This window comes from Fukomys damarensis, unplaced genomic scaffold (genome assembly GCF_012274545.1).
Source record: "Fukomys damarensis isolate Sample0158 unplaced genomic scaffold, DMR_v1.0_HiC HiC_scaffold_30, whole genome shotgun sequence".
Lineage (NCBI taxonomy): Eukaryota > Metazoa > Chordata > Mammalia > Rodentia > Bathyergidae > Fukomys > Fukomys damarensis.
This window is the reverse complement of record NW_022900942.1, coordinates 6916310-6943969: the sequence shown is the minus strand read 5'-3', so window position 1 is coordinate 6943969 and position 27660 is coordinate 6916310. Positions and strand designations below refer to the sequence as shown.

Sequence of the window (27660 nt, the reverse complement as noted above, 5' to 3'; positions counted from 1 at the left end):
ATATAAATAAATTGAATTTTGGGAATCTTTAATGGTGCTGCCAACTTTTGAAAAAGTCATCCCAATTTACTGTGTTGAGTTGGCATTGTACAGAAATGGACAGCCATATTGGTTTAGTCATCTTTATTGTCTGTGGTTTGGTTTGAGATTGTAGGATCATTTGAAAAGAATTTATCCCAATATTTCAAGTAGGAGCATTCAGTATGCATTACTGTATTTAGGGTTTTCTATATACTGAAATGGTCATGTTATCTGCAAACAGATACAGGGTAACTTTTTCCTTTCTGATTTAGATGCCTTCTTTTCTCTTCTCTTCCTTATTTCTGGCTAAGATTTTCATGTAGAATAGAAAGTGGTAAGAATAAGTATTCTTTTTTTTTTTTTTTTTTAATAAGCATTCTTGAGCCGGGGATTTAGCTCAGCAGTTCGGTGGACTGCCTCGCAAACGCAAGGACCTGAGTTCAATCCTTGGTACCAAAAAATAAAAAAAAATAAAAAAAACATTCTTATCCTTGTCTAGGTCCACATCTTTGAGGAAAAGCTTTTCAACTTTTCCACACACAGTTGTGGATTTGTCATGTAAGACCTTTATCATGTTGAGATATATTCCTTCTGTACCTAATAAATTGATTTTTTTTAATCACTAAGGGATATTTAATTTCATTAAATGCTCTTTATGCATCAGTTAAAGTGATCATATGGTTTTTGCCCCTTGTTTTGTTAATATGATATATCACCCTCATTTATTTGATGAACTATCCTTGTTTCTATTAATGAGGCCTGCTTGATCATGATGAATAATATTTCTAATGTGCTTTTGAATACTTGTAGGCATTCTGTTTCTACCCATTAGGCTTGAGGTTATCACACAATTAATGATGTTTCATGTTTCTTTTAAATATTCTCAGGTGCTAGAGTTTGATTTGGGCCTTTTATATAGCCTCTCTGTCTTTAAATTTTCCAACACATGGAATGAATACATTTTTTCTTTTAGTAGTAGTACTGGGGATACAGCGAGCTATATCCCCTGTCCTTTTTTGTCTTCCTATAGGGTTTCCTTAAGTTGCACGGTTAGGCTTGTGATCCTCTTGTATTTGTCTTCCAGAATGCTGGGATTACATGTGTGTATCACCACCCCCAGTTTTGGAATAAAAGTTTTTTTTTTTTTTTGAGGTACCAGGGATTGAACTCTGGACCTTGTGTTTGTAAGGTGGGTGTGGTGCCACTGAGCTAAATCCCTGGTCAGAATATAATTTTAATAGTGTGGTCATGCCCTTATCTGCTATTTTTATTTTTTTCCTTGTCTGCTAATTTTAACACTTGTGCATCATTTTTGACTGAATGATTACTCCCCTCAAATGCATCAGGCTTTCTTGCCTTTTTGCCTATCTGATAATATTTTTTTTTCAGCTTTAATTGAGTTTATTGGTACATTTTAGGGATACAGTACAGTTACATTCATTGTTGGGATCTTGTACCTCTACGTGACAAGTCTTGATTCTCATTTTTTCCCCTTACCTCTGCATTGAATGTCAGATGTTGTGACTTTTACTCATTTGGTTAGTGGATATTTTTATATTCCAATAAATATTCTTGAGCATTGTTCTGGGGAAGGTGTTAAGTTACTTAGAGTCTTGTCCTTGAGATCTTTCTCTTTTTAGATTATTAGACAGATTTGCAGTGTTCCCAGTCTAGGGCTGATTCTTTGTCAGTATGAGACCAAAGCTGCCTGAGTATTCTATTGGACTGTAGATTGTGAGTTTTTCCAGTTTGGCAGCTGGAAGCTTTTGTAAACATCGGTATTGTTTTCTGCCCTCCATTTTGGACACTAGCTTGTTCTTGAATATTCAGGATATTCTTCTTTAGGACCTCTTTATCTTGGTGTTAGTTACCCTTTCATGGCCTCTCCCATCCCCATCATGTCTTCTTCAGATGCACCCTTTTCTCTTCATCCCTTCCAAACTGTGCTCCCATGTCTAACTCGTATCAACATCCAGAATCCTGTGCTCTGTACTAATCATTATTTTCTGTAACATCTTACCACCTTTCAACATGCTGTATGTATAACCTTTTAAATTTTTGATGTTTGCCAAGCGTATAAACAAGCTTCCCAGGCAAGACTGGAACAGAGGCGGTCCGGTATGTCTTCAGATCTTTTGTGGGTTTGCTATACTTCTTTCTGACTTATGTTCTCAGCACTTTAATACATTTTAGAGTTAATTCAGATTGGATTTGCCTGAAGTAGTGCTGTCTACATTAAAAGATAAATTGTTACTTTTTGTTAAAAGTAGAATTTATATCAATATCATTTTCCTAATACTGTACAGTAGTTAGGCAAGCAATTTTAGAATTAATTAGCTGGAGGAGACCTTAGCAGTAATTTTGTCCTATTCATTTATTTAATGGAAAAGTCAGCCGAGTTTCATGAAATTACTTTAGGAAAGGCTGTGTGAAATGTGAATGTTGTGGCCTAAAGTGTGAAATAATTTGCTCGGGTAACACAGAAGCATCAGATGATGAATGGGGTGTTTGGACTGTCTTTTCAAAGCATTTTTGCTGCAGAGGAAGTCTTTCAGCTGTTCTTTGTATGTTTATTGTGTTCCCGTGTTGTCTTTCATTTGCTTCTTTAATAAACTGTATTCAAACACTACAGAAACACCCGGGTAGCTTGTTAGTGAGTTTCCACCTGCTTTATCCAATTTAAAAATGTTACCAATCTAAATTTTATTCATTTTGATTAACCTAGCATTTTAAATGTGAGGTGGTAAGCTTCTCACTAAGTTGAAAAGTAAGTTATACTTTTCACTTTAATGGATGGACTCTAAGTTTTGTGGATTAATTAAGAAATATTAGCACTTTTTTGCTCATAATTGTTGTTGCTTTTTTTTGGTTTTGGTTTTTGTGAGACAGGGTCTCATTATGTAGTTGAGACTGACCTGGAACTCACTGTGTAGCCCAGGCTAGTCTCGAACTCACAGCAATCCTCCTGCCTCAGCCTCTTGAGTGCTGGGATTACAGGTGTGCGCCACCACGCCTGGCTTTGTTGTTGCATTTTTTAAAAAATCAGTTTTATTGAGGCATAATTTTATATATCATAAAACTTAGCCCTCCGTTTTTCTGATACTGAGGATGGAATCCAGTGCTTTTGTACTGAGCTATGTCCCCAGCCCCTTCTCTCCACCTTTTTTCTGAAACAGAATCTTGCAAAGCTGCCGAGGCTTGCCTTGAACGCTATCCTTGAATTGGCTATCCTCCTGTCTCAGCCTGTAGAGTGTTGGGATGATAGATATATACTACTACCATGGCTGGCCAAAATTTACCCATTTTAAGTATATAGTTCAGTAGGGTTTGTTTATTTTTTATTTTTAGTAAAATTGCAATTGTACAGCCATCACCACAGTTGATTTTGAGATCCTTCGTACCTCATGTAGTGAATTCTTATGCACTCTTCCTCCTTTTTTTGGTGTGTCTCAGGCAGTTGCCAATCCACTTTTTTTCTTTGTTGCGGGAAATTTTCTGGACATTTCTTATGTATGGAATCACAACATATGGTCTTCTGACTTTTTTTCTTTAGCATGTTTCTGTTTTTGAGGTCTGTTTATTGTGGAATGCATTAGCAGTTGGTATAATGTTTTGGCTAAATAGCATCTTCTATGAGTAGACTACAGTTGGTTTATTATCAGTTGATCAGCATTTGGCTTTTGGAGTTTTATGATGTTCACGTGAGAGTAATTTCTCTGAGTTTGTTTCATGTGTATTGTAGAGGATAATACAGAGCTCTTTGGTATATAATTTGTAATGTTATGTACTTTGTGTTTAACTATTCCCACATTTCCACAGTTACCATGAAACACACATGCATCTGATGGTGGCATTGAATACTTTTTCATGGCTTATCAGTTCTTGTGAAGTATATGTTCAGATTCTTTGCCTTTTAAAAAAAAGTATGTTTTATCATTTTAGTGTTCTGCTATCGGAGTACTTGTCACTCATTTCAGGTACAATTCCTTTATCAGATATGTTTGTTGTGAATTTTTTTTAAGTCTATTTTGTCTCTTAGAATTTTAAACTTTGGATTTCAGTTTATCAGTATTTTCTTACATGTATTTGGTCCTTTCTGTGTCCTTTCCATGAAATTTTTTTTGCCCTATGTTGGAGAAATTGCTGTTTTCTCCTAGACATCTGATTATTTTAAGATTTACATTTAGGTAAATCTCTGAATTAGGTCTTCAAAGTGAGATTGTGGCTCCTAGAACATTTGCCTTGGCTGGTGCGGAACTTCACCTCACTATACAGGTTTGCTCCAGAAACTGCTTTGGGTTTTTTTCAAGTGGCACGACACTCAACTTTTTCTGCTCTTGAGTGGGAATAGTGGTAGGAGCTTAGTTGCACATAGATTGTGAAGCAAGAGTGATCTGCCCAGGTAGCAGAATCTGTTAACTTGATGTTGACATCTAGAGCAGTAGTGGAGAACCTGTGGCAGGCATGCCACAGCAGGCATACTGCTCCTTCTCTGTTGGGGTCTGAGCCAAGTTACCCCAACCAAGGTTTGAGAAATTATCAGCATGCATACAACAGCAGAAGTCACATTAATTATGCAGAAGCCTGCCAAACGCAGGCTTGTTCCTTTCAATAAAAAGCTTTGTATCATTGAAAGATCTGTTACTGTCTCTCTCTCTCTCTTTTTTTTTTTTTTGGTACCTGGGATGAATTCATCTCTTTGCACTTCTGAGGCAGGCAGTGGCATCACTGAGCTGCATCCCCAGCCCTGTTACTGTGTTTCTCTTTTAAGACAAATGATGTTAATGTCTGAGTTGTTTTTTCTAAACTAAAACCTCAGTATTCAGGTTTAATTGCATTGTTGGCACTTTGGGATAAATAAGTGGGTTTTGGGTTACAGTTTGCTCATTCAGTCTCTAAAAGATTTACCATCACTGTTAAAAAAGAGTATTTCATATATGTGATCAAATCATGTTTTAAAAGTTGATTATCTTCTACTTATACCACCTTATGTTGTTTTGTTGGTATATAAGTATGTTTTAATCCACATATAGTATCTGTGTCTAGTGGATGTCTTCTGTGATTGTATTCCCCAATCCATTATGATGACATTTCTCTCTCTGTCTCTCTCTCTCTTTCTGTCTCTCTCTCTCTCTCTCTCTCTCTCTCTCTCTCTCTCTCTCTCTCTCTTCCTTCCTTCCTTCCTTTCCTTCCCCTCCCCCTTCCCTTTCCTTGTACTGGGGATCAAACACAGGTCCTTGAGCTTGTGAGGCAGGCACCAGAACCACTGAGCTAAATCCCCACCGCAGACATTTCTATATCTTACGAACACAATGATTGTCATTTTCTTTGTGCTTTTAAAATGGCTTGATTTTGTACGTGCATTTGCAAAGAACATACGCGGTGTCATAAACATATTTTAATCATGTGTTAAAGCTATCACAGATTTTGAAATTTAGTACTCAAGTATTTGAATATTTATACTGTTGGTGTTTATGAGTTACTAAAGCACAGAAGATATATTCGCTATGCGATTGAGGAGCTCTGGAAAGAGGGGCTTTTTCAAAAGGTAAAAGTGCAGGCAGCCTATCCGGGAATAAGAATAAGTGTTTTAGGTAGAAGTGCTGAGTGTGGGTAGAATATGGGCGGTGGAAATGTAGATAAGGCAAATCCTGAAAGTTAACCTGTGGTCGCTTGTAAAAACTTGTATGTTATGATGTAAATCTGTACTGTGTTTTAATTGTCAAATAATAGACATTTTAGGGTGGGGATTAACCTAATCTGTAGTTTTGCTTTGTTTTTTTTTGGTACTAGGTATCAAACTTGGGCCCTTGCACTTGAGATGCAGATGCCGGAACCACTGAGCTAAATCCCCAGCCCCATAGGTTTTTTTTTTTTTGTTTTGTTTTTTTACTTCATTTGGAATTCAGGTTGATTAGGGAAATTACAAAAATGGAGACCATTGAGTATTTAGTATTATCTTCTCTTTAAATAGGCAAAAAATAATGAGTAGTAGCAAGGCTAGAAGGCAAAGTCTGTGTTTAGGAAGCTTTACAAGGAGAAAAAGTGGTTCAGTCAGTTACTCTTTGATTTTGCTACAGAGCAGCCCATAAAGCTTTGTTCATGGGATTGAGTCGGATGAAATTTTCCTTGTAGGAGGATACCTTTTGAAGTACAGTGGCAGGAAATACTTGTTGCTGGAAGGAGGGTTTAATTGAACTAGCTCAGAGAGGATAGTACTGTTGTTACTTTACTTGGTAATACTCACTATCATCTATTTCACTTTAAAGTAAAAGGCCAGTAATGTATGACTTCTTGAGTGTTACTTGATAGCAAATGGAATAGTATATTTTTAAAGAAAAAAATGTCATTAGCTTTAATATTAGCATTTACATTGAAGTATATTTGTAATTTTGAACCTCTTTTATACTTTGTGCTGTGAAATTTTTAAATTCTGAGTGTTCATTTCCTAAACAAAATCTGTTATTGAGCTGTGTGAGTTTGTGAGGGCAGGAAGCAGTTGTGTGTTTTATATGTGCTGTGATAGGAAATTGGGGGGTTTTCTATTTCCAATCTGTCCTGCTTCTGACGTTAGTATGTTGCTAGATTCAGATGTCAGCTCAAAGTGCCGGTCGGAAATCAAATTCCTAGTTATAGGCATGACCTGTTAAAGCAGAACAAGGTCATTGTTCGTGGGCTTTCTCTAGCAGGCAGGTTGTGGGGTGCAAATGGCTCCTCCTTTATCTCCTCTGTCCAGTACCCTTAGTGATTCCCTGGCAGAGATTGAAAACATGTCACTGAGTTCATCTATTGACAGAGGCACTAAAGAAAGTGCAAGTTGTAGCATGAATGTAAGGTTAAAATTATTAAAGAAGTCAGGTTCTCTTAAAACAATTTGACTACGTCTTTAAAATTTAGAAGCATATATTTTAACCAAACATGTTTGTAGGCGGATGGCTTTACTTTATTATGTTCCTCCCCTACCTCCTTCTCCTCCTTTTTATTCCTTGTCCTCTTTTTCTACCTCTTCCTCATTGTTGTTGTTTTCTTCTTTCTCTTCCTTTTCCTCCTCTCCGTTGTTGTCATCGCCATCGTTGTCTTCCTTTCTTTTTTGGAGGCAGACTCTTACAGTGTTGCCCTGGCTGGTCTTGAACTCCTGGGCCCAAGTGATCATCCTGCCTCAGCCTCCTGAGTGGTAGGGCTACAGGTGCATACTGTTGTACCTGGCTACCTGACTTTGTTTTCTAATATTTTAAAAGTTTGAGAATTTTTGATGCTATATTTCATCATAAACATTTTTGCAATATTTTATCATAAATGTTTTCCCCATCTTATATTTACAACTAAGTTCCATAAAAAGAAACAGTTGTCACTATATATCTAAAAATTAAACACTTTTAAATATGTCTGTTTCCATGTGACAGAATACTGAACTTCTCTAGAAAATTTAAGACCTAAAGAAAGTGAAAAAAAAGTTTCAAAGTATTTTGAACTATTTACTATATTTTTGTTACATCTTACAGGTGTTTATCTTTCTTTTTAAAACGTATCTATTGTGAAGAATGTAAAAAGACTGATGGAAAAGTGGATTGAATAGCTAGGAGAGTGAAATGTAAAGTAACAGGAATTCTGTGTAGCAGCTCAGGGGGCTTGAAATTACTGGGTCATCTTTACTGTTTGATGCTTAGCTATGAAAATGGTAGTGAGAGCAGAGACTGGAAGCTTGAAGTGACCATATTTGTAATAATTAGAATATACATTCTTTTGTAAGTCTTTTTGGGATATGTATATATATGTTTATACTTACTAATTATAAAGCTGTGTTAAGATTTGTTTTACGTATAGCTCCAAAAGTATTGCTGTTAATGAATAAAAGTGCCTCCAACCATTCTGGGCTTTTATAAAATTGAATATGGAAAAATATAATAGCAAAATCATTATGTACAAAAGGAAGCAAATCTTTAGGAACAGTGTCACACTAGTGAAACTCAGTTGCTTTAAGATATACAGTATTTAGGAAATAAAGTTTTATAATAAATTTGAGTCTGAAAGTCAGAATAATAACTGATGATGTTAGTTTTTGGTAAAGGAGTGTGAACTTACCTCTGGTTTTGTTAGCTGTCAGAATAAACAATGTAAAAGAAAGGAACTTTCTGTGTTAGAACAATATTTACAAAAATACAAAAATAGATCCACAAGATTTTTACCTATCTTAAGAAGGAATAAGATAGAGGGAGGCAGGGTGGTCCAAAAAAGGAAAAAGGAATGAATTTGCCTAAGTTTTGAGACATAAGGTTAATATTTCAGATTATATAACATTCATCTATTCTATATCATACTACATAGATATTTTGTAGATATTTAAATGTGTTATATATTAAAATTTATGGAAGACTATTCTACATTATAAATAGGTAATTTAAAGATTTACTCAATACATTATGTAGAAGAATCACTTTTAATATGAAAACTTTAGATGCTGGTGTTTAGTTTTGTCCTATGTGCTTAAAGCTACTACTGGAAAACTATTTATATATACTATGCTTTCATTTTTCTGTTTGTTTTGTGACAATCAATGCCATTCACAGTATTCATGGATTTTTATATCTCTGTGTTACTCATTTCCATTCATCAAATGATTTTATTTAGCAATATTTCTAATTATTGGACTCTTGCCTGAGAACTGAAACACTGACAAAACACAGGCTGATTCTTCCAAATTCATTTTTTTTTAAATTGGAGAAGAGTTAATTGTTAATTGTGTTTAGTAGTTTGCTAGAGAAATCATTAGTGACTTTGACTATCAGAAATTTATTTTGAAAGTATGAGTATAGGCAAATTTCGGATGTGTTTTTTTTTTCCCTAGAATTATTTTTTAAAGTAATTATCAATTAAAACTTGATGTCTGGTGTGCTATTGTTGCCTTGAGTTGATTATACTTCTTCTTTTTTTTAAGGTAAAGTGCAAGTTAAGAGTTCAGACATACAAGTTGGAGACCTCATCATAGTGGAAAAGGTTGATGCATTTTTAATATATTTTAGACCTATATGTACCATTCATTAACTTTAATTCTAATTGCAAGTAAGTTATTAAAAGGAAATTAGACATTTAAAATCCTAATGTCTGTAAGACTTAATGTATTTGAACAAAAATCTACATGTTTATATATTGTCTGTTTTGCCAAGGTATATTTCAACTAGGTAAAATCATATTTTGTCTAACTAACACATTCTAATTGTTTAATGTTTCATTTGACTACAGAATTTAGAACCTATTAATAATATTCTACCTTAGTTTTCAGAACTTCTGTAGCTATATTTTACATAATTATTAGGTATAATTCTTATGGTTTAAAAATTCAAAGAGGGAGTATGAGGTGAATGGAACTAAAAGAGCAGAACAACAACAAAAAAGTTTGGATAATTTTAAGAAAAAGCCATAAAAAAAGCAACAATATTAAGAATAGGAGATATCAGGGCTGCTCCTGGTCTGGAGAGTGATTGAATTGAGTACCTGCGTTTGAAGGTTTGATTCTTAATTGCTTTCTCTGCCTCATTCTGGGATGTGTGAGTGCTTTGCACACTGCAAGTGTTATTTGTCCATGGAACATTAGTGCTGTGGATGTGTTTCCTGTATAAGTGACTGTGCTTGCCCTCTATATTCTTGTTTAATGTCCCCATTGAATTTTCTTTTTCTGTGTTGGAGATTGAACCCAGGGTTTGTGCAATGAGCTACATATCCGGCCCTTTAAGAAAAAAATAGTTTTTTTTTAAAAAAAATTTGAGACAGAATTTTGCTAAGTTGCCAAGGCTCGGCCTGAACTTGTGAGCCTCCTGCCTTGAGAGTGCTGGGATTTACAGTCCTGTGCTATTGTACCTGGCTTTGACTTTCCTTCTTAAGGCTCCAGGAACAATTTTTTTATAAGTTTATAGGACAGGTTCCTGCCAGATCTCCCACAGAACGGTCTAAGTTTGTGATGTCACCTGTTAACAGGTTGTCTAGGGCAGACCTTGAACCTGAAATGGTGTTCCAGCTGAAATGGTCTTGTTACATGCACCTTGAAACCATAATATTAAGTGAAATAATGCCGAAATGCATGGTTTCTTTTATATGAGAAACCTAACATATAAATAATGAACAAAATGAAAAATAGTTAATAGGGAGATAGTTCTTTGCAAAAAGGAGGGGAACCTAGAGACAGAGGAGGGGAAGAGGGTGAAAAAAATTAAAATGTGTTAGGTATATATGTCAGCTTCTCACTAGGAATGTAATCATTATGTGCTGTAAACCTGTAGTAATAAAATAATAAAAATTGGGAAAAAATTTTGCACAGAGAATGTGGTTTAATTTTATAAAATGGGATAAAACCAAACATAGCATTTTACAATTCATTTGCATACTGTTCAGTTGAATGGATACTGTTAGTTACTAGCTTTTTATTCACTTGATTTTCAGTAATATTTTATTTTTTTTTACTATTACAAAATGCTGAGTGAATATCCTTACACATATATCTTTGTGCATTTCTATCATTTTGGTGAAATTGATTCAGCATATTAGTGCTATAAATTTTAATAGTTTTTTCTACTTCTGTCTTAGGCTGTATGTCTGCCATGTTGATGGTCATGTTATTTTGAATACTTTTAAAGTATTTTTTAGTTTTTTGTGGTGGAGATTGAATCCAGGGCCTAGAGCATGCTAAGCACATACCTTACCACTTAACCTTTTTTATATTTTAAATATGGTATAATTAAGAAGGGAGGAAGCTATCTCAGATAAGGGAAATATGTAGCTAAAAGGATTAGTAGCTGTACAAAGTGTGGCTAATCTAGGGAATTTTTAAGCTATTTTATGGGTCTTTTTTTGGAGGGGGTACTGGGAATTGAACTGGGCCCTTGCGTTTGTGAGGCAGGTGGCAGAACCACTGAGCCAAATCCCCAGACCATTAATCTTTTTATGCTTAAAGAGTAGAGTTGATATTTTTGAGGACAGATTGTAGTGATTGAAATGTTTTTCATGTCATTCTGGCAATATTATAAAATGTCATGTCCTATGTAAATATTTTATTTTCTTCCTGATTTGGTAAGTTCATCTAGAAATTTAAGTAAGACAGTAGTATTTATTATTTGTTAATTTTTATTACTTGCTTAGTTTTCTTTTTTTTTTTTTTCCTTTGGTACGGAGATCGAACTTGGGATCTTGTGCATGCAAGACAGGTGGTGTCGTTTTGTTTGTTTTTTAATGTCTATACATACCATGTTGCTTTGAAAATGGTGTTGAGACAGAAATTTTCTTGAGTCTCATTGAACTGTTACACATGGAATATGTTTTCAGGATATGGTTGGTTGCAATTGAAAAACTATGAGTTCCAACTTTTCTGATTTACACCCAATATTAAGGTCTTTATTTATTTATTTTTTCATTGAGTTTATGGGTACTTTTTAAGTATACAGTACAGTTACATTCATCATTGGGATCTTGCACCTTTACATGACATATCTTGGTTCTCATTTTTTTCCACATACCCCTTCCCTCCCTTCAACCCTTCCACCCTTCCCTATTTATGAAGACTTTGTTTCAATTTTTCCCTTTTCTCATGTTTTTTTTCCCTTATTTCCTTCCCCTAAAGCTTTAGCCCTTTTCTTCCTATTTCACATTATTAGTTATACCATTTGGATCTTACTTACACTTTTAGATTTGCACATCAGAGAAACTAGCTAAAATTTAAAAAAATGGTGAAAGCAAATGTTGGCAACACTCAGAAGAAAGATGACTCACACATTTCATAGGGACGTGTCAAATGGTGTAGTTATTCTGGAAAATCATTTGAAGTTTCTTAAAAGAAACTAAATACGCAACTGTCTTGTGACCTAGCAATTACACTCCCAAGCCGTTATTGTAGCGAAATGTTATGTTGATATAAAAGACAGAAATGATAGCATCTGTATTATTTATAATAACCAAAGATCAGAAACATCCTTCACACTGTAAATGAATAATCAGAGACACTGTTGTACATCCACACCATGTGGCGTGTTAGGAAAACATTGCTCTCAGACTGTTTTCCAACTTGAAGAGAAGGAAAGGTAAACTAAAATAATCCAATAATTAATTTAATTTATCTAGTTTATGCATGTACCTAATGCAAAATAAGACAGGAAAGGGAATGGAGAGTGATGCTCTGAAAGTCAAATTAGGAAAACAGTTCCATTTGTCATAGCATCAAAAGGAATAAAGTTCTTAAGAATAAATTTAACAAATATTTCATTTTGAAAATTACAAAATATTTTGAAACATAGTAAAGAAGATTTAAGTAAATGGAAAGATAGCCCATATTGATAGATAAAAGTATTGATATTATTAAAATATCAGTACTTCCTAAATTTATCTATAGATTAATTCAGCCCCTTTAAAAATCCAAGTTGACATCTTTGCAGATATTGACAAGCAGATTTTAGATGTCATAATGGAATTACAAAGACCCACAATAGCTAAAACAATTTTGAAAACTAATGAACAAATTTTGCATATTCATCCTTCTTCATTTCAAAATGACAATTAGGGTAATTTAGACAGCATGGAACTAGTAATATATGTGAAATTGAGAGTGTGGAAATAAAGTCTGAAATTTATGGTTAATTGTTTTTTTGCAAGGGTGTTTCAAAAATTCAGTGGGAGAGCACATGCTTAGACAACTGCCTTTTGTCTAGTCCACTGTTGATTGAAATTTGCATTGCTTCTACATTTTGCCTACTATGTATGATACTTCTGTATTATTTAATCAGTCTTTACATACACACACACATACAACACACACACACACACACACATACACACACACACAGGTGGTTGTTACCTGTATACCTAGAAATGGGATGGGTTTGGGGTAGGAGTGTATTTCACAATAGTCACTGATACACAGTTGTGCAGAGTGGTATGTCCAGTTATACTTTAATCAGCAGTGTCTCTGTGCCAACACTTGACAATTTCAACCTTGTTTAGCATTTCTGGTGTGTATATAGATGTGGTTTTAATGTATATTTCTCTGAAATCTAGTAACGTGGAGACCTTTTTATAATGGCTTTCTATGTCTTTTCTTTTTTCCCAAAGAGCTAGTGAAAATGTTTTGCAATTTTTTTTTCTGGATTAACTCTTTCTTTTCTTAACAGTTTGTAGACCTTTATGTATTATGGGTCACAGACTTTGGTTACATATCTTACAAATACTTTTCCTTACCAGTGGGTGTGTTTGAACAGAAATTCTTGATTTTAATGAAACCCACATTATTAATCTTTTCATTTTTTTCCTTTTATAAATATATGGGTGGTGGTAGTCTTGGTTAAGAAATCCTTCTCCACGAAAAAGTCATACACTGTTCTTATAATGTTTCATGAGTGACAGAACAATTCAGTTGGGAGAGAAAGAAAAGTGTATATATTTTTAAAGATTTTATTGTTTGAACTTTTACATTTAGAACTGTAATTTAAATAGATTTTTATATTATGTTAATGAATACAATTATATATCTTCACTATCCAGTTTTCTGGGGGTATCAAGTTTTCTCAGCATTATTGGAAAGAGCATTATTTCCTTCTTAGTCTGTGGTGTTAGTTGGTATATATTTAGTATATAGTTTATGGGCATTTATCATCTCTGCAGTGCTGTGTATTTTAATTTCTGAAGGTGACAGATTCTAAGTTTTATTTAATTTTTTTCAGTAATGTTTTGTATTTTGATATTATTAATTACTTTGATGTTGATTTTTTTCTTATTACTAAAATGGGTATATATATTTTTAAAATGCTTTCTTGCTGCTTTAATTGTATATATCTATGTATATATCTATCTTTATATATTTATTTGTTTTTATTTTTTTATTTTTTTGGTACTGGGGATTGAACTTGGGTCCAAGTGTGGGCACACTTTAATGACTTGTATTTGTTTTTATTACTTATTCGCTGAACAAGTAAACCATTTTATCATATATAGATACATCTTAGTTGTCAAAAGTAATTTCATAAATTATGTGAAATATTCATATTTTAGATACTTTTTCTTCATGTTCATTTTTCCTTTAGCTTCTCAAATTGATAGAATTATCAGTAATAATGTTTAAATATATAAATAGTGATTATAAATATGCATTATAATCTGAAGTTACTCGTTCTCATTATAACATTATTTTAGTTGTTTTTACTAGACATTTCTGCTGTAGAATGAATTATATCTATATATAAACCTGCATGTAGATAATTAATATTTTATATTATTCTTTGCAGAATCAAAGAATTCCATCAGATATGGTGTTTCTCAGAACTTCAGAGAAAGCAGGTATTTATTTAACAGTTCTGTTGGTTTAGTATTATGGCAGTTTAATATTTATTTTTAAAGATAAAAGTAAAATTTATGTCTATACAAATTCCTATTTGGATAATATTTTGAACTCAGTAATTTTTAAATCATTTCTAGTTATTGCTGTTTAAAAAGGTAACTTGATTTTATAAAATGTTTGCTTAAAAAGTAATCATACGAGATTAACTGTCCAGTGAATGTTTTCATTCAAAATTATATTTAGACAATTTATTCATCAATTCTGTAAAACATTATTTACTTCTTATTTAGCCCTAGGGACTAATAATTGCTTAAAACACAAAAGATCCTCTTGCAGCTTTCAAAGAGTTTATGGTTTATGTATCTGTGGAAATTCATACAGTGACAGTAATAATCTTATTTTATAACAGTGAATTGCTTTGGGCTGTGGGAGAGAGGGTAGACAATTTCATCTGGGTAAGTTGCCATGAGCTTCACTAGAAGAATGATATTTAGATGATCAGAGCTTTCAACAAGAAGAAGCAAGTAGAAAAGGGGTAATAGGATGGAAGCTTATGTGGTCATGGTCAAGTGATCAACAAAAGCCATGTTGGAAATGAGGATATCTCATTTTGAATCTCTTTGACCTGTTCCTAATGATATGACCCAGCTACTGTATATGGGCACATTTTCATCATCTCTTGGCTGAGGGCCATGTGTGAAGGGATGTAGAAATCCTTTCTGCCCTACACTTGTAACTTGAACAGATGAACCATGTTTTTATAGGAAACTCAGTATATTACTTTTAGTGTGAATACCCTAGGAGCAAGTCCAGTTTCAGAAGTGTTAATTTTCCTTCCATTCATAAACAGCATTTTTTTTTTTTGTGAGTGTGTGTTTAGGATGCAGAATGATGATGTTCCATTTGGGGCAGTATACATGCATGTAACATATTTTGATGATTTCATTCCCTTTTTGCCCTCCATTTCTTTTCTTCTCCCCACTCCATCTTTTTCCTATCTCTAAGAGTCTACCTTCTAGTTTTCTATTATCTTTTCTTATTTTATTCATTTATTTATATTTTAGGTTTCTCTTGTAAGAGAAAACACAAGATATTTAAACTTTCATTGTCTGGCTTATTTCACTTGGCATGATGGTCTTGAGATCTGTCCATTTCCTGCAAATGACATAATTCTGTTTTTCTTTATGGATGAATAATATTCCACTATGTATATATACCCATTTTCCTTACCCAGGCATCTAGCTTCTTTCAATAGTGTAGCTTTGTGAACTGCTCTGCTATAAACATGAGTATGCATGTATCACTACAGTGTGATGTCTTTAATTTTTACACAAATATATCCAGGAGAGAGATAGTTTGGTCAAATGGAATTTCTAGTTTTAGCTTTTTAAGGACTCTCCGTCCTTAAAAACCACTTATGGTTGTTGTAGTAGTTTATATTCCTACCATCATCACCCCTTCCTGATTTTTGCAGGAATCCATTGTTTTTGTGTTCTACTGGCCATACTGAAATTGTTAAAATGGAATCTCAGAATTGTTTTGATTTGCATTTCCTTTATGGCTAAAGATGTTGAACAGTTTTTCATGTACTTATTGAACATCTTTACTTGTTCTTTGGAGACGTGTCTTTTCAGTTTGTTGGACCATTTTTTGATTGCATTAATTGTTTTGGGAGGATAAATTCTTCTGAGTTCTTTATATGTTCTGGATATTAGTCCTCTACCAGAAGAGTAGCTAATAATAATTTTCTCGTATTCAGTAGGTTGCTCACTAATTTTGCCTGCTAATTTTTTCCTTTGCTTTCTAATTTGTTTTAATTTCATTCAATGATTCTTGATATTGTTTCTTGTGCTATTGGAGTTCTGTTCAGAAAGTCTTTGCCTGGGCCTCTGCCTTCAAATGTTTTCCCTGTATTATCTTTCAGCAATTTCAAAGTTTCTTTTGTTATATCTGTGTCTTTAATCTATTTTGATTTGATTTTTTAAAAAATTAATTTTATTGGTATATTCAAGCTATACAATATAATGACATTCATCATTGGAAATTTGCGCCTTCACATATCTTGATTTGATTTTAAAGAGGGTAATAGGTAGGGATCTAGTTTGAGTCTTCTGCAAGTGGATATCCAGTTTCCCAGTACCATTTTTAAAGAGGCTTATCTTTTCTCCAATGCATATTTGTTCCTTTTGTCAAAATTAGCTGGCTCTAAGTGCATGTGGTTATTTCTGTGTCCTGTATTGTATTCCAGTGATCTACATGTCTGTTTCTGTGCCAGTTCCATGTTGTTTTTTGTTACCATAGCTTTGCAATATAACTTGAAATCCAGGATTGTGATGCCTCCAGCTTTGTTCTTTTTGCTCAGGATTGCTTTGACTATTCTGGGTCTTACTTTATTCCATATGAATTTTAGGATTATTTGTTTTTATGTAAAGAGTATTGTTGATATTTTAATAGGCATTGCAAGAGTCATATTCCAATGGTAGGGAGGGGAGTTTTTGAACATTAAATTTTTAAAAAATTTAATTAGTATATGTCTATGATATGAATACATCACCCCAGGTATGGCTCATCCTATAATACCAGGACTTTAAGAGGTAAAGTGTCAGCAGAGCTGTGAGCTCTTTTCCCTGGCTTGCTCCTAGTCTGAGGAGTGTACTCTTGCTTCCCCTCCTTTTCTTTTTTTTTTTAATTTTGATTTTAATCTTATATATCTTTTTTTAAAATCTCCATATATTTGTGTAGCTCCTGTAGTTTGTTTTGCTTAAACAGCATACTTTCGAAGGAACATTTTTACATCACGAAAAAGAGAAAATGTTTGCTCTTTTTGCCAACTTTAGTTGTGCTTGTTTACCTTGTCAGCTAAAGCTGTCATGAGTAGAGGAATTAGTCCTCCTAATTAAGTGTCCTATGTACTTGGTCATTATATTTATGATACGTTATTTAATGTGAGTTTTATATTCCCAACTATGACAGAAACTGGACAGCTATGTTTTCAACTCATTTCTTTTTTTCTCTTGGAAACCCAGCTGTGCTGTGTTCCCTCACTTTCCTCTCCAGTTAGGTGGCACCATGTGACTGACCTCTGGCCCAAAAAAGGGAGCTAAAAGTCATGTAAACTGGATGTTACCTCTCTTGTGCTCACCTACTTACTCTTCCTTGCTGCCAATTAGGTGGCCTTGGAACTTCTTATTAGATGTTAGACCTTTTGTTATGCTGTTTTCCGGAATGACTCTCTGGAACAGTGTTCCTTTCCTCCCATGACCATATGGATTCCATTTGACAGTTAAATAAATTCACAGTTTCAAACGTTGAGGTTGCAAATTTGCTCTTTAGAATAGCTAGTATTCACTTAACCAGTGTCTCATCCCAGTTGGTCTCCATATTGGAAGGGTTATTGATTCTCTTTTAAAATTGTGTTATTTGCTTTTAGAATTTTGCACTTATATTTTTGAAACAATCATTTGGCAATATTGGAGTATAATGTGCCCTTTTTCCAAATGCTTCTGCACTTAGTGAGAATGCAGAGGGACTGTCTATAGTTTTTTTAATAGTCCAGCAGTAGGCCTTATTCATAGTTTGATGCATTCATTGTAGTGCATTGTTGTATAGTACAGATGCTGACTGCTGTGGGAGGTTGGTCAGTCCAGAGTCCCTTTCAGTCTTCTTAATTACAGGCACATGCTCTTTCTGTGAGACACCTAAAGAATGCACATGATAGAGTACATACACCCAGGAGTCAGCTGTCAACAAGTTCAGATGTGTACTGCCACCTACATACTACTACTTCTTTTTTTTTTGTAGCTGGGATGGAACTCGGGTTGTTGGGCTTGCCAGGCAGATGGTGGTACCACTAAATTGAATCCCTGGCCCCACAAATACTTCTTAATCATTATGTATATCCCTTTATGTGTTGCTGGCTCTGATTGCTAGTGTTTTGTTAATGATTTTTTGCCTCTGTGTTCATATTGGGCCATGGGCTTTAAAACAATTTTTTTCTGCTTATTATATATTTGTTATGGTATCAAGGTAATTCTTACTCTACAATGAGCTTAGAAGCGTTCCTTCCACTTCTATATTTTGGAAGAGTTTTTGAAGAATTATTATTTAAATTTTTGGTAGAATTCATTCATGAAGACATTTGGGTTTGGACTTCAAAAAAAAGTTTTTAAAATATTCTTTTTCTATGTTAGAGGACTAATATTGTCTGTTTCTTTTTGACTCCGCTTTTGGTAGTTTGTGTGTGCTTTTTCTTTTTTATTAATTTGTCTACTTTATCTAGTTTATCTTATTTTTTAGCATATTATTATTTTTGGTATTCCCTTAAAATTATTTTTATTTCTGTAGTGATGTATCTTCCTTCATTTTTGATATTAATAACTTGATTCTTTTCTTTTTTTTCTGATTCACTCCATGTAAAGCCTTGTCAATTTCGTTGATGTTCTCAAAGAACTGCCTTTTGGTTTTAACAATTTTCTCAATTATTTTCCTGTTCTTTGTGTTATTTATTAATTTGTATTTATTATACCTTCTTCCATTTGTTTTGGGTTCTATTTGTTCTTGTTTCTATAGTTTAAGATGTAATGTTATGTTATTGATTTGATGTCTTTTTAAAATACAGGTTCTTATAGCTATAAATTTCCATCCAAGCATGATTTTTGCTGCATCCCTTATGTGTGTTTTGATTTTCAACTTCTCAAAATTATTTTCTAATTTTCCCTGTGCTTCTTTCCTTGGCCTATATTGTATGATGTATATGCACTGTGATCAGCAGTCAGAAAGACAGGCTCATAAAAACAATCTAATGTGTCCTAATGTACTTTATTCCCTGGATCTAACAGTGTAGGACTTCTTACATTCCTCAGTCAAAATGACCATGACAGGTACACATTTTGAATTGACTCAGGACATTGAAGCAGCAGACGTGACAGAGGAACTAAAGGCACTGACTAAAGCCTTCCAGAACTGCTCCCGAAAGTGGCAAGAACAATGGAATAAGTGTTTTGGAAGCAAGGGGAGTGTTGTGAAGAGTTTAACGTCAATGTGTCTTTTACTGCAGTAAATTTAAAAAAATTCAACCACCATATTTTTAAAATCTTACCTTTTATGTATAATTTCTCCATACTAACAAATTTTCAAAAATTTTTCTAGTTTCATTCCATTGTGGTTGGAGACCACACTCATTCACTCAGATCTGTTGTGTTCTAATGTGGCATATCCTGAAAGGTTTAACTTGTGCTCTGTATCCTGCCTCTGTTCTACAGATGGTATTAGTTCTGGTGGATCTGCAGCATTGGTCACGAGTTCTTTTCCCTTGTTATTGTTCATTTAGTTATTTTGTCTGTTGTTGAAAGTGAACTTGTGCAGTTTGCAATTATTTTTCCTGTGTTAACTATTTCTTCATTTCTATTGGTTTTTTCTTCATGTAATGAAGGTCTGTTGTTTGAATTATATATATCTAAGTCCTCTTGATAGATTGGTTCTTCAGGCATTATAAAGTGTCGCTTGGACTCCCCATCTTTTCTTGTTGTCTTTATGTTGAAACTACATATGTTTTTGAATTAAAAGTGTGTTTATTATAGACAGCATAAAGTTGCGTCTTGATTTTTCTTCCATTCTTTCAATCTTTTATTTATTTATTTATTTTCATTCTTTCAATCTTTAAAAAATCAGCTTTATTCAGGATAATGTATGTGCAGCAAAACATACCCATTTAAAATACACTTAGGAAGGATCTTGACAAATTTGCACTCCTGTGTAACTGTTGTTAATACCTACTTCTGCGCTGTTTGCCCTGTTAGTCGGCTTGTCTGCCCTGAAGGTTTTTCTCTCTCATACCGACTTGCGAGTCTCTGATAAGGAGACATACAGATACTGATGGTACTGGTCAGACCCTGTTTTCTGTCTGCCTAGGTTTCTCAGAAGCATCTTTTTCAGAATTGTTTCTGTCTGTCTTCCCCACCTGCCTATTCACTCTTGGCTAGGGACCCAGCCCTGAACCTCACTAAGAATACTAAAGCCCTCAGACTGTCAGCTCCTTGCATGTTCTCCCTCTTGTCAAAGATTAGTCTCTCCACTTACCTCAAAGCCTTTCTCACCAAGAGGGTTCCCATTTACCCCATGTTGGTGTCTTGATGCCCTATCTCTACTATTCTCTTGCTGCAGGCATTTAAATATGTCTCTACCTTCCTTTGCCTTCCCCATGACCCTGCCTTGGTCTGTAGCTACCATCCCATCTCTATGGAACAGGAAGGGTGTCTTCACCCCTGCCCTCACAGTATTTCTCAGTGTTCTTTCCCAGCTACATCTAAGTATAATCTAAGTATATGCCTTGCTTGGTCTTCTAGGAAACTGGTTACTTCTGCCTGGGCCGTAATTGTCCTCTGATGCAGGTTACACTTCTGGCTTGGCTGGAGGTCCTTGGCATATCCAAAGGTCTTGATGAAATAGAGTTCAGTTAGTTTGATTGGAATCCTTAATCTGTTTTGGTTCAGTATAATTACTGATTAGGTAGGATTTATATCTGCCATTTTGTTGTTCTTTATGTTTCTTATGATATTTTTTGTGTATCTGTACCTCTTCATTATTTCCTTTTTATGTAAATTTTCAACTATACTAATTCTCCTGTCATTTGTTACTATATGCTTAAAAAATTATTTCATTAGAGGTTTCCCAAGGAATTGCATACTTAGGTAGACTACTGTTTTTTTTCTAGAATAAATACTCCTTGAATTGTTACAAGTCTTTTGTTATTTTCCAGGGTTGAAAAGTTGCTTTTGAAAAATTTTGTTTGTATTCTCATTACAGTCACAGAGAAGTTAATTTTCAGAGGTTTTTACACTGTTATCCCTAATCTTACTATCTGTTACTTAAGAGTTCATTGTCATGTTTTCCAAATGTATTCAGGTTAATGAACAGCAAAATACTTGTATTTGGGAGATATTTTTATATTAATTATCCTTTTAACAATTATGGTAGAAATATGTGTAAGATTAGTGATATTACTTTAAATATTAAAATTGTATTGGATGATTAAGTTAGGAAAAATATGTAGCTTGTATAAGGAGGTGAATTATGAACAATATCAAATACTTTAAAACTGGAAGATGATTTGAATTGTCCATTTTTCAGAGGAGGAACTTGAAGGTGGGAGAACATGGCTTGCTTAAGATGATGTGACTCCTAGAAGTTTTGGAAATTCTTCAGCCTCATGTATATTGTTTTTCTGCAGAGGCATGAGAAAATGATTGGAATACCAAAGTATTAAGCAAATGAGACACTATTGTCTCAGATAGATTATGTATTCAGATTCATAGTGTTCTAGAAATGTTCTATTTCTGTAATCTTGCCTTGTATTTCATATGGTGTGGGGAATTATTTTGTGTGGTATAGTGATTCTCAAAATCATGAATATTGGGTCATGAATCCCTTTGAGATTCCAACCTTTTTCTCAAAAGCATGCAGTAAACCTGTGTGCTAAATTTGTTATTGCTTTCATACTCCCAAAAGAATACTAATGGATCAGGGTTTAGGAGCTTATTGGATTAGGGTTTAGGACCTTATTGTACTTTGTTTTAACTGGTGGTTCTATTCTTCAGTTTTATTAATTTTTCCTGTTAAATTTAAGTTGCAAAAGTTACTAGTTACTCATCTTCAGATAGTAAGAAATGACATGGTTCTCATGTTATTTTTCTTCTATTAAGTGGGTCAGATATTTTTCAAGCTGCATGACATTGGTCCCATAATACTGTGTTTAGTCAAGGATTTAGTCTCAAAAATGCTTTGGGGTGATTTTAAGTAATTTAAAATTTTCTTATTGTGTAGTATTTAGAAAACCAGAGATGTTCAGAATTTGTTGTATTATCTTCTGATACTTAATATTATTATATTGTTTTTGTTTTAGTTAAAAATAAACTTGTAATATATTGTTTATTATAACAAAGTCCTTAAATCTTAGTTGGTTTTGACGTCTTAAGTGTAGCTGCATATTCAGACTTGAACAGCGTCAGCTGGGTACTTATCAATAAGCTCAATGATTTGGTCCATGATGATATGTTGACTAGGTATTAATATAGAGTATTCTGTTAAGCCCCAAGTGTATTATTCAGAATGTAAATATTGATATATTTAGTGCTAAGGGCTTAAATTCTAATTAATCATCTTCATCAGTTTATTTATGTATTTATTTATTTTGGTACCTGGGATCGAACTAGGACCTTGCACTTGCAAGGTAGGTAGTGGCACCACTGAGCTAAATCCCCAGCTCTCATCATCAGTTTCTTAATTCATTAAATATCTCCCAAGTGCATACAGTTCTTTCAGTGGTACTAAAAGAAATTAATGTTTTAGAACTGGTTTTCATCAATCTCTTAGAAATGCCAATATATTTTTTACTTGTATCCTAAGTGATAATGTTATAATTTAAGTGTTTGGAATATAACAGATTGTACTATTGTCACCTGTTTGTGGGATGAGAGTAATTAAAATGGCATGGTCCTCATCCATATTATCTCTAGTGCTATTTTTTCGGTGTTTATCCGTTGTTGTTTTCTGGTACAAGGGTTCGAACTCAGGACCTATTGCTTTTGAGGCAGGCAGCGGCACCACTGAGCTAGATCCCTCCTGGCCTTTATCTCTAGTGCTCAGGCAGAGTCATTAAGTCATATAAATGATTGAAAAATGAAGTTTAATGGCCAAATGCAAAGTCAGTGTTTATTTTTCTTTTGTTGGGCATATACCATAGTGCCTGTCTTTCATAGCTATTGGATCTGTGAGCTGTTTTAGGTACTTTCTGATGGCTGGAGTGACTTGTTAGGCTTTGACTCATCTGTCTCACAGGGTCCTGTCAGTTACTTCATCACCACTTGATGTGACTCTCCAAAGTGACACATACACTAGTTGATCTTAATTTGACAGTTATCAAACCTGTCCTGACAACTCTTGTCAATTACACAAAATTAAGTATTCATAAGAAGTCTGTAATAGGATATAAGAAGACTAATTTAATAATTTATTTTTGCTTTAACTGGCATCCAGTGTAGCTAGTGCTTTCTTTTTAAAAAATTACTAGATCTGATCCTTGCAAAACGAGCCAAGTTGGCCATACTTTAGATCCCCCAGCCCTTCTCACATCACATCAGTCAGTTATTGTGAGGTTTAGTAATTTTAACTTTGTGTTTAAGTTTTAAACATAGCATATATATTTAATTAACATGAAGTGTGTCATTTATCTTTAAAGAAAAGCAATTACCTTGTTTCCAGTGTTTAAATTATTTACCAGGATTTACATAATGGTTTCATTGTTGGAGGCACCAAATGGTAGAAATTTAAGACTTTCCAAAGTCTCACCTGTTGTTATTTAAATTTTGGAAAACAAATCTACAGTAGAGTGTCTAGAGACATAAACTAGAATCTAGCTCATCTAAGAAGCTTTTATATTTTTTATTGGAATACACAGTTTTATAAGAGAAGAAATTCAATCTTGAAAAAGCATTTAACTAACACGAGTTGCAAAAGTTTCATATACTGTATTTTAGTAGAAACCAGTCAGATTCTACAGAGTATTCTTTACATAGTTCATTTGACAAATAATATATAAGTTTACTTATATAATTAGATATATTTTTGAAAATGTGTGTAATTAGATTATGATCTCTTGAACATATCATGAATTGCTAAAGCAGACAGTTCTCTTAATCTTTTTGTACCTTTGAGAAGGGGATTCACTTCTCAGTGTCCAAGATTCATCTTCACACTGATAATGCCCATGTTAAGGTAGTTAAAAATTTTAAAAATAAAATTTGTGATTATAAAGGTAGGGAACATTTTAAGCATTGAATTTCTGGTATCTGTGAGTACTATAGTCAAAAATAAATCAGCTGAGAGAGAAAAATACTTGATATTTATGCTGATTAAGAGAATTATAGAATGCCCACTAGTGTGCAGAAGTTGTTATGGATATGGGTTTGTATGACTTGTTTTAAGCTTAAATTGTTTTTTAAAAAGGGTGTACTTGGACTGGGGATTTAGCTCAATGGTTCTGGCACCTGCCTTGCAAACACAAGGATCGGAGTTTGAACTCCAGTACCCACCAAAAAACAAACAAACAAATAGAAGAGTGTACCGACTTACCTTAACTGTTTCTCTAAAATTGAGAAATAATTAGCTATTAGTCAGGGTTCTTTGTGCATATATTTATGGCAAACTTTAACAGGCTTTCCCCTAACTGCAGTACAACTCCAATGTAAGCTTTGTATTTCCCATTGTTCAGATGAAAAAAAAAAACAGGCCTAAAAATGTAAAGTAACTTAGCAAGAATTATAAATTAGCAACTGTTCAGCTCTTCTTTGTAGCTCTTTCCCTTTTATTTGGCCTGCTTTGACTCCCTGGCCTGGGGGTCCTCACTTTCACCACAGGGTCTGGGGCTCAATATTTGATGTAGGGTCTGTATTAATGCATGTTAGGGTATTGAAACTGTCCTTGTCCTCAGGCCAGTAGGTGCCAGTTAGCATCTTCTATATCCCTCCATGTGAAAACTAGCAGTATCTCCAAAAATTGTCCAATTTAATTTTTATTGAAGAGAATCTTCTAAATCCTTACCTGCCTTCTGGTCTGCTGCTGGGTACCTTTTCTATAGCCTTGAGTGCTTGAGTTTTGCGCTGAAGAGGGCTGTATTCACAGAAGTGGCTCCTGCCTTTCTGGGGTTCCCAGGGGTGACGGCAGGGTTCGGGAAAGCCCTTTACATGCTATTGTTACATGCTATTTCCTGGCTGGACATCACAGGCATGCTCTTACTGTGAATCCCTCTCCTACACCCTTTTAGTGAGAAGTTTTACCACCTGCTTTTGGAGCGGGTCCCCAGTGTACTTCAGGTGATAAGCAGTGAATATCATTATAGAATTTTGAGGCTGAACTCTATGATCAAGCCCACGGTACATACTCCTTCCAGAACTTCTGTTCCCTTTTTATTTTGATTGAGTTGGTTTTTTTTCTTTACTTACTAGCCTGTAACTTCCCATGGTCACTAGAATCCATGGGACCCAGACGGTGTAATACTTTTAACATAGGTGTTCAGTAATGATAGTTAAATATGGAAGAGCAGTGCTGTGTAAATACAGGTGTCAAGGAAAGAGGGTAGCTAAGCTGTGTGACACTGTGGATCTAAAGTTTTTACTAAATGCTTCTAGATATTTTATAAAATCTTCAAGTCTTCATTTACTTTTTAAAATTTACCTATTTTGGGGTTCCAGGAATCAAACTCAGGACCTTGCACTTGCTAGGCAGGTATGGTGCCACTGAGCTAAATCCCTGGCCCTTAAAATTTACTTTTATAGACAGAAAGAAATCTGCTTTTCTTAACATACCATCATTAGCATCTTTCCCCAGTTATTGCTATAAATAGTATTATTTTAACTATTTAAAATTAGTTTAACCATTAAATGACATTATTTTAGTGCCTCTTGGGTTAAATGATCTTTAACAGGGTTTATAGTATCTAAAGATGTAATTATTTCTGTGGGAAAATGTTTTGTGAATGCTGAACAATTTAGAAATGAGCACAGAAGTTTTAGGCCCTTTACTAAATGATTACCTTCCATCAGCAGTTAAGAACTTTATAATGAGGCTGCTCACCTATTTCTTCCTCCTATGTTCACGTTACTAGGTCACCCTCAGATTTCTGTGCCTTTTTTTAAAGTTAGAGTCAACTGTATGCTTGTCACACTGCCATACTTATAAACTTGTGTTAAGAAGCTTCTACTCAATGCTTCAAAATTAAATTCTTTTTTTTTTTTGCTACATTTTAGGTATACGTTAGTTACATTCATCATTGGGATCTTGTACCTTTACATGATGTATCTTGGTTCTTGTTTTTTCCCCATTCCCCTGACCTCCATTCACCCCTCCACCCTTCCCTATTTACAGACTTTGTTTCCATTTTTTTCCTTTTTTCTTTTCCCTTCCCTTTCCCCTGCCCTTCCCACCTCCCCTACACCTTTAGACCTTTTCTTCCTATTACACAGTATCAGTTATACATTTTGCTCCTTATTTATACTTTTACTTTATCACACCAGAGAAACTATGTGGTATTTCTACACATGTGTTCTATTAATTTCACTTAAAAATATGTCCTCAATGTGTATCCACTTAGCTATGTCTCTAGTTTCTTGTTCTTTATGGCAGAGTAGTACTCCATTTTATTAAAAAAAACAAAAAACAAAAAACAAACCACATCTTCTTTATCCAGTCTCCAGTTGATGGGCATTTGGGTTGTTTCCAAGTACCAGGGATCAAACTCAGGACATCCTGGCTTAAGAGGCAGTGTGGCACCACTGAGCTAAATCCCCAGCCATCCTCCCATGTTACCAGGGGTCATAATATGGCTGGTCTTGTTTCATCAATGTCTCATTCTTCCTCTTCTCCAGTGAATCATAAATTTCACATTTATGTGATTCTGTTAATACATCCTTCATTATTTATGAACCAGAACCATAATGCCATTATCATCATAAAACATTTAACAAAATTCCTTACTATTTTGTGTCTGGTCAGTTTTTCAACTTTTTGGTCACTTCCTTCATTTCTTATTACATTTGGTCTATTCAAATCAGAGCCTAAAGTCTGTCCCATTATTGACAAGTATGTCTCTTAAGTCTGTTTTTACCTAAACAATTTCTTCTCTTCTTTATTTTTTACTAATTGAAGAGTCATTTGACTTACATGATTCCTCATATTCTAGATTTGCCTGATTATATACCTTTAGTGTTAATATGTTTCCTTTATCTCCTGTATTTTCATTAACTGGTAGTAAAATTTAAAAACTTGTTCATACTCATTTTCAGTCTTCATTCTTGTTTTCCTTTTTTTTTTGTTTAAAGAACGCTGCATCATCACTGCTGTGTAATTCCTGTTGCTTCACTTTATAAGCATGTTATGTCTGGATTGATACCCCCTAATTCAGAGGGTAGAGTCACAAATGGACTGAGGTGTTGCCAGCTGATCTGGCTAGTATAAAGTACTCATCGGTTTTCTTGCTAACAATTCATTGTTTCATTAGATGTTGAAATTTGGTTACATTTTAGTTCTGTTATTCCTTTTGTATTTACTACTGATATTTTCATATTAAGATCTTTTCTTTCTGTGTAGAGTGGTGCATGCCTATAATCCCAGCACTTTGGTAGGCTAATACAGGGGAATTACAAGTTGAAGCCCAACCCAGGCAACTTAGCTACATAGCAAGATGTTGTCTCAAAACAAAACAAAACAAAACAAAAAAAAAATATATATATATATGTATGTATAAATAAAGGGACTGAGGATGAGGATGTAGCTCA

The 27660-nt window shown here is 34.1% G+C and overlaps 1 protein-coding gene across 7 annotated transcripts in view; it reads left to right on the top strand.

The window, feature by feature from the left end:
- The window catches only part of Atp9b (ATPase phospholipid transporting 9B (putative)), a 278807-nt gene that overhangs the window by 50656 nt on the left and 200491 nt on the right, over positions 1–27660 (top strand). For all 7 annotated transcript variants that reach the window (XM_010605561.3, XM_010605560.3, XM_010605556.3 and 4 more), the window contains 2 exons: positions 8957–9015; positions 14280–14331. In XM_010605561.3, coding sequence (XP_010603863.1) covers positions 8957–9015; positions 14280–14331 — 111 coding nt within the window. The remainder of the gene's footprint in view (positions 1–8956; positions 9016–14279; positions 14332–27660) is intronic.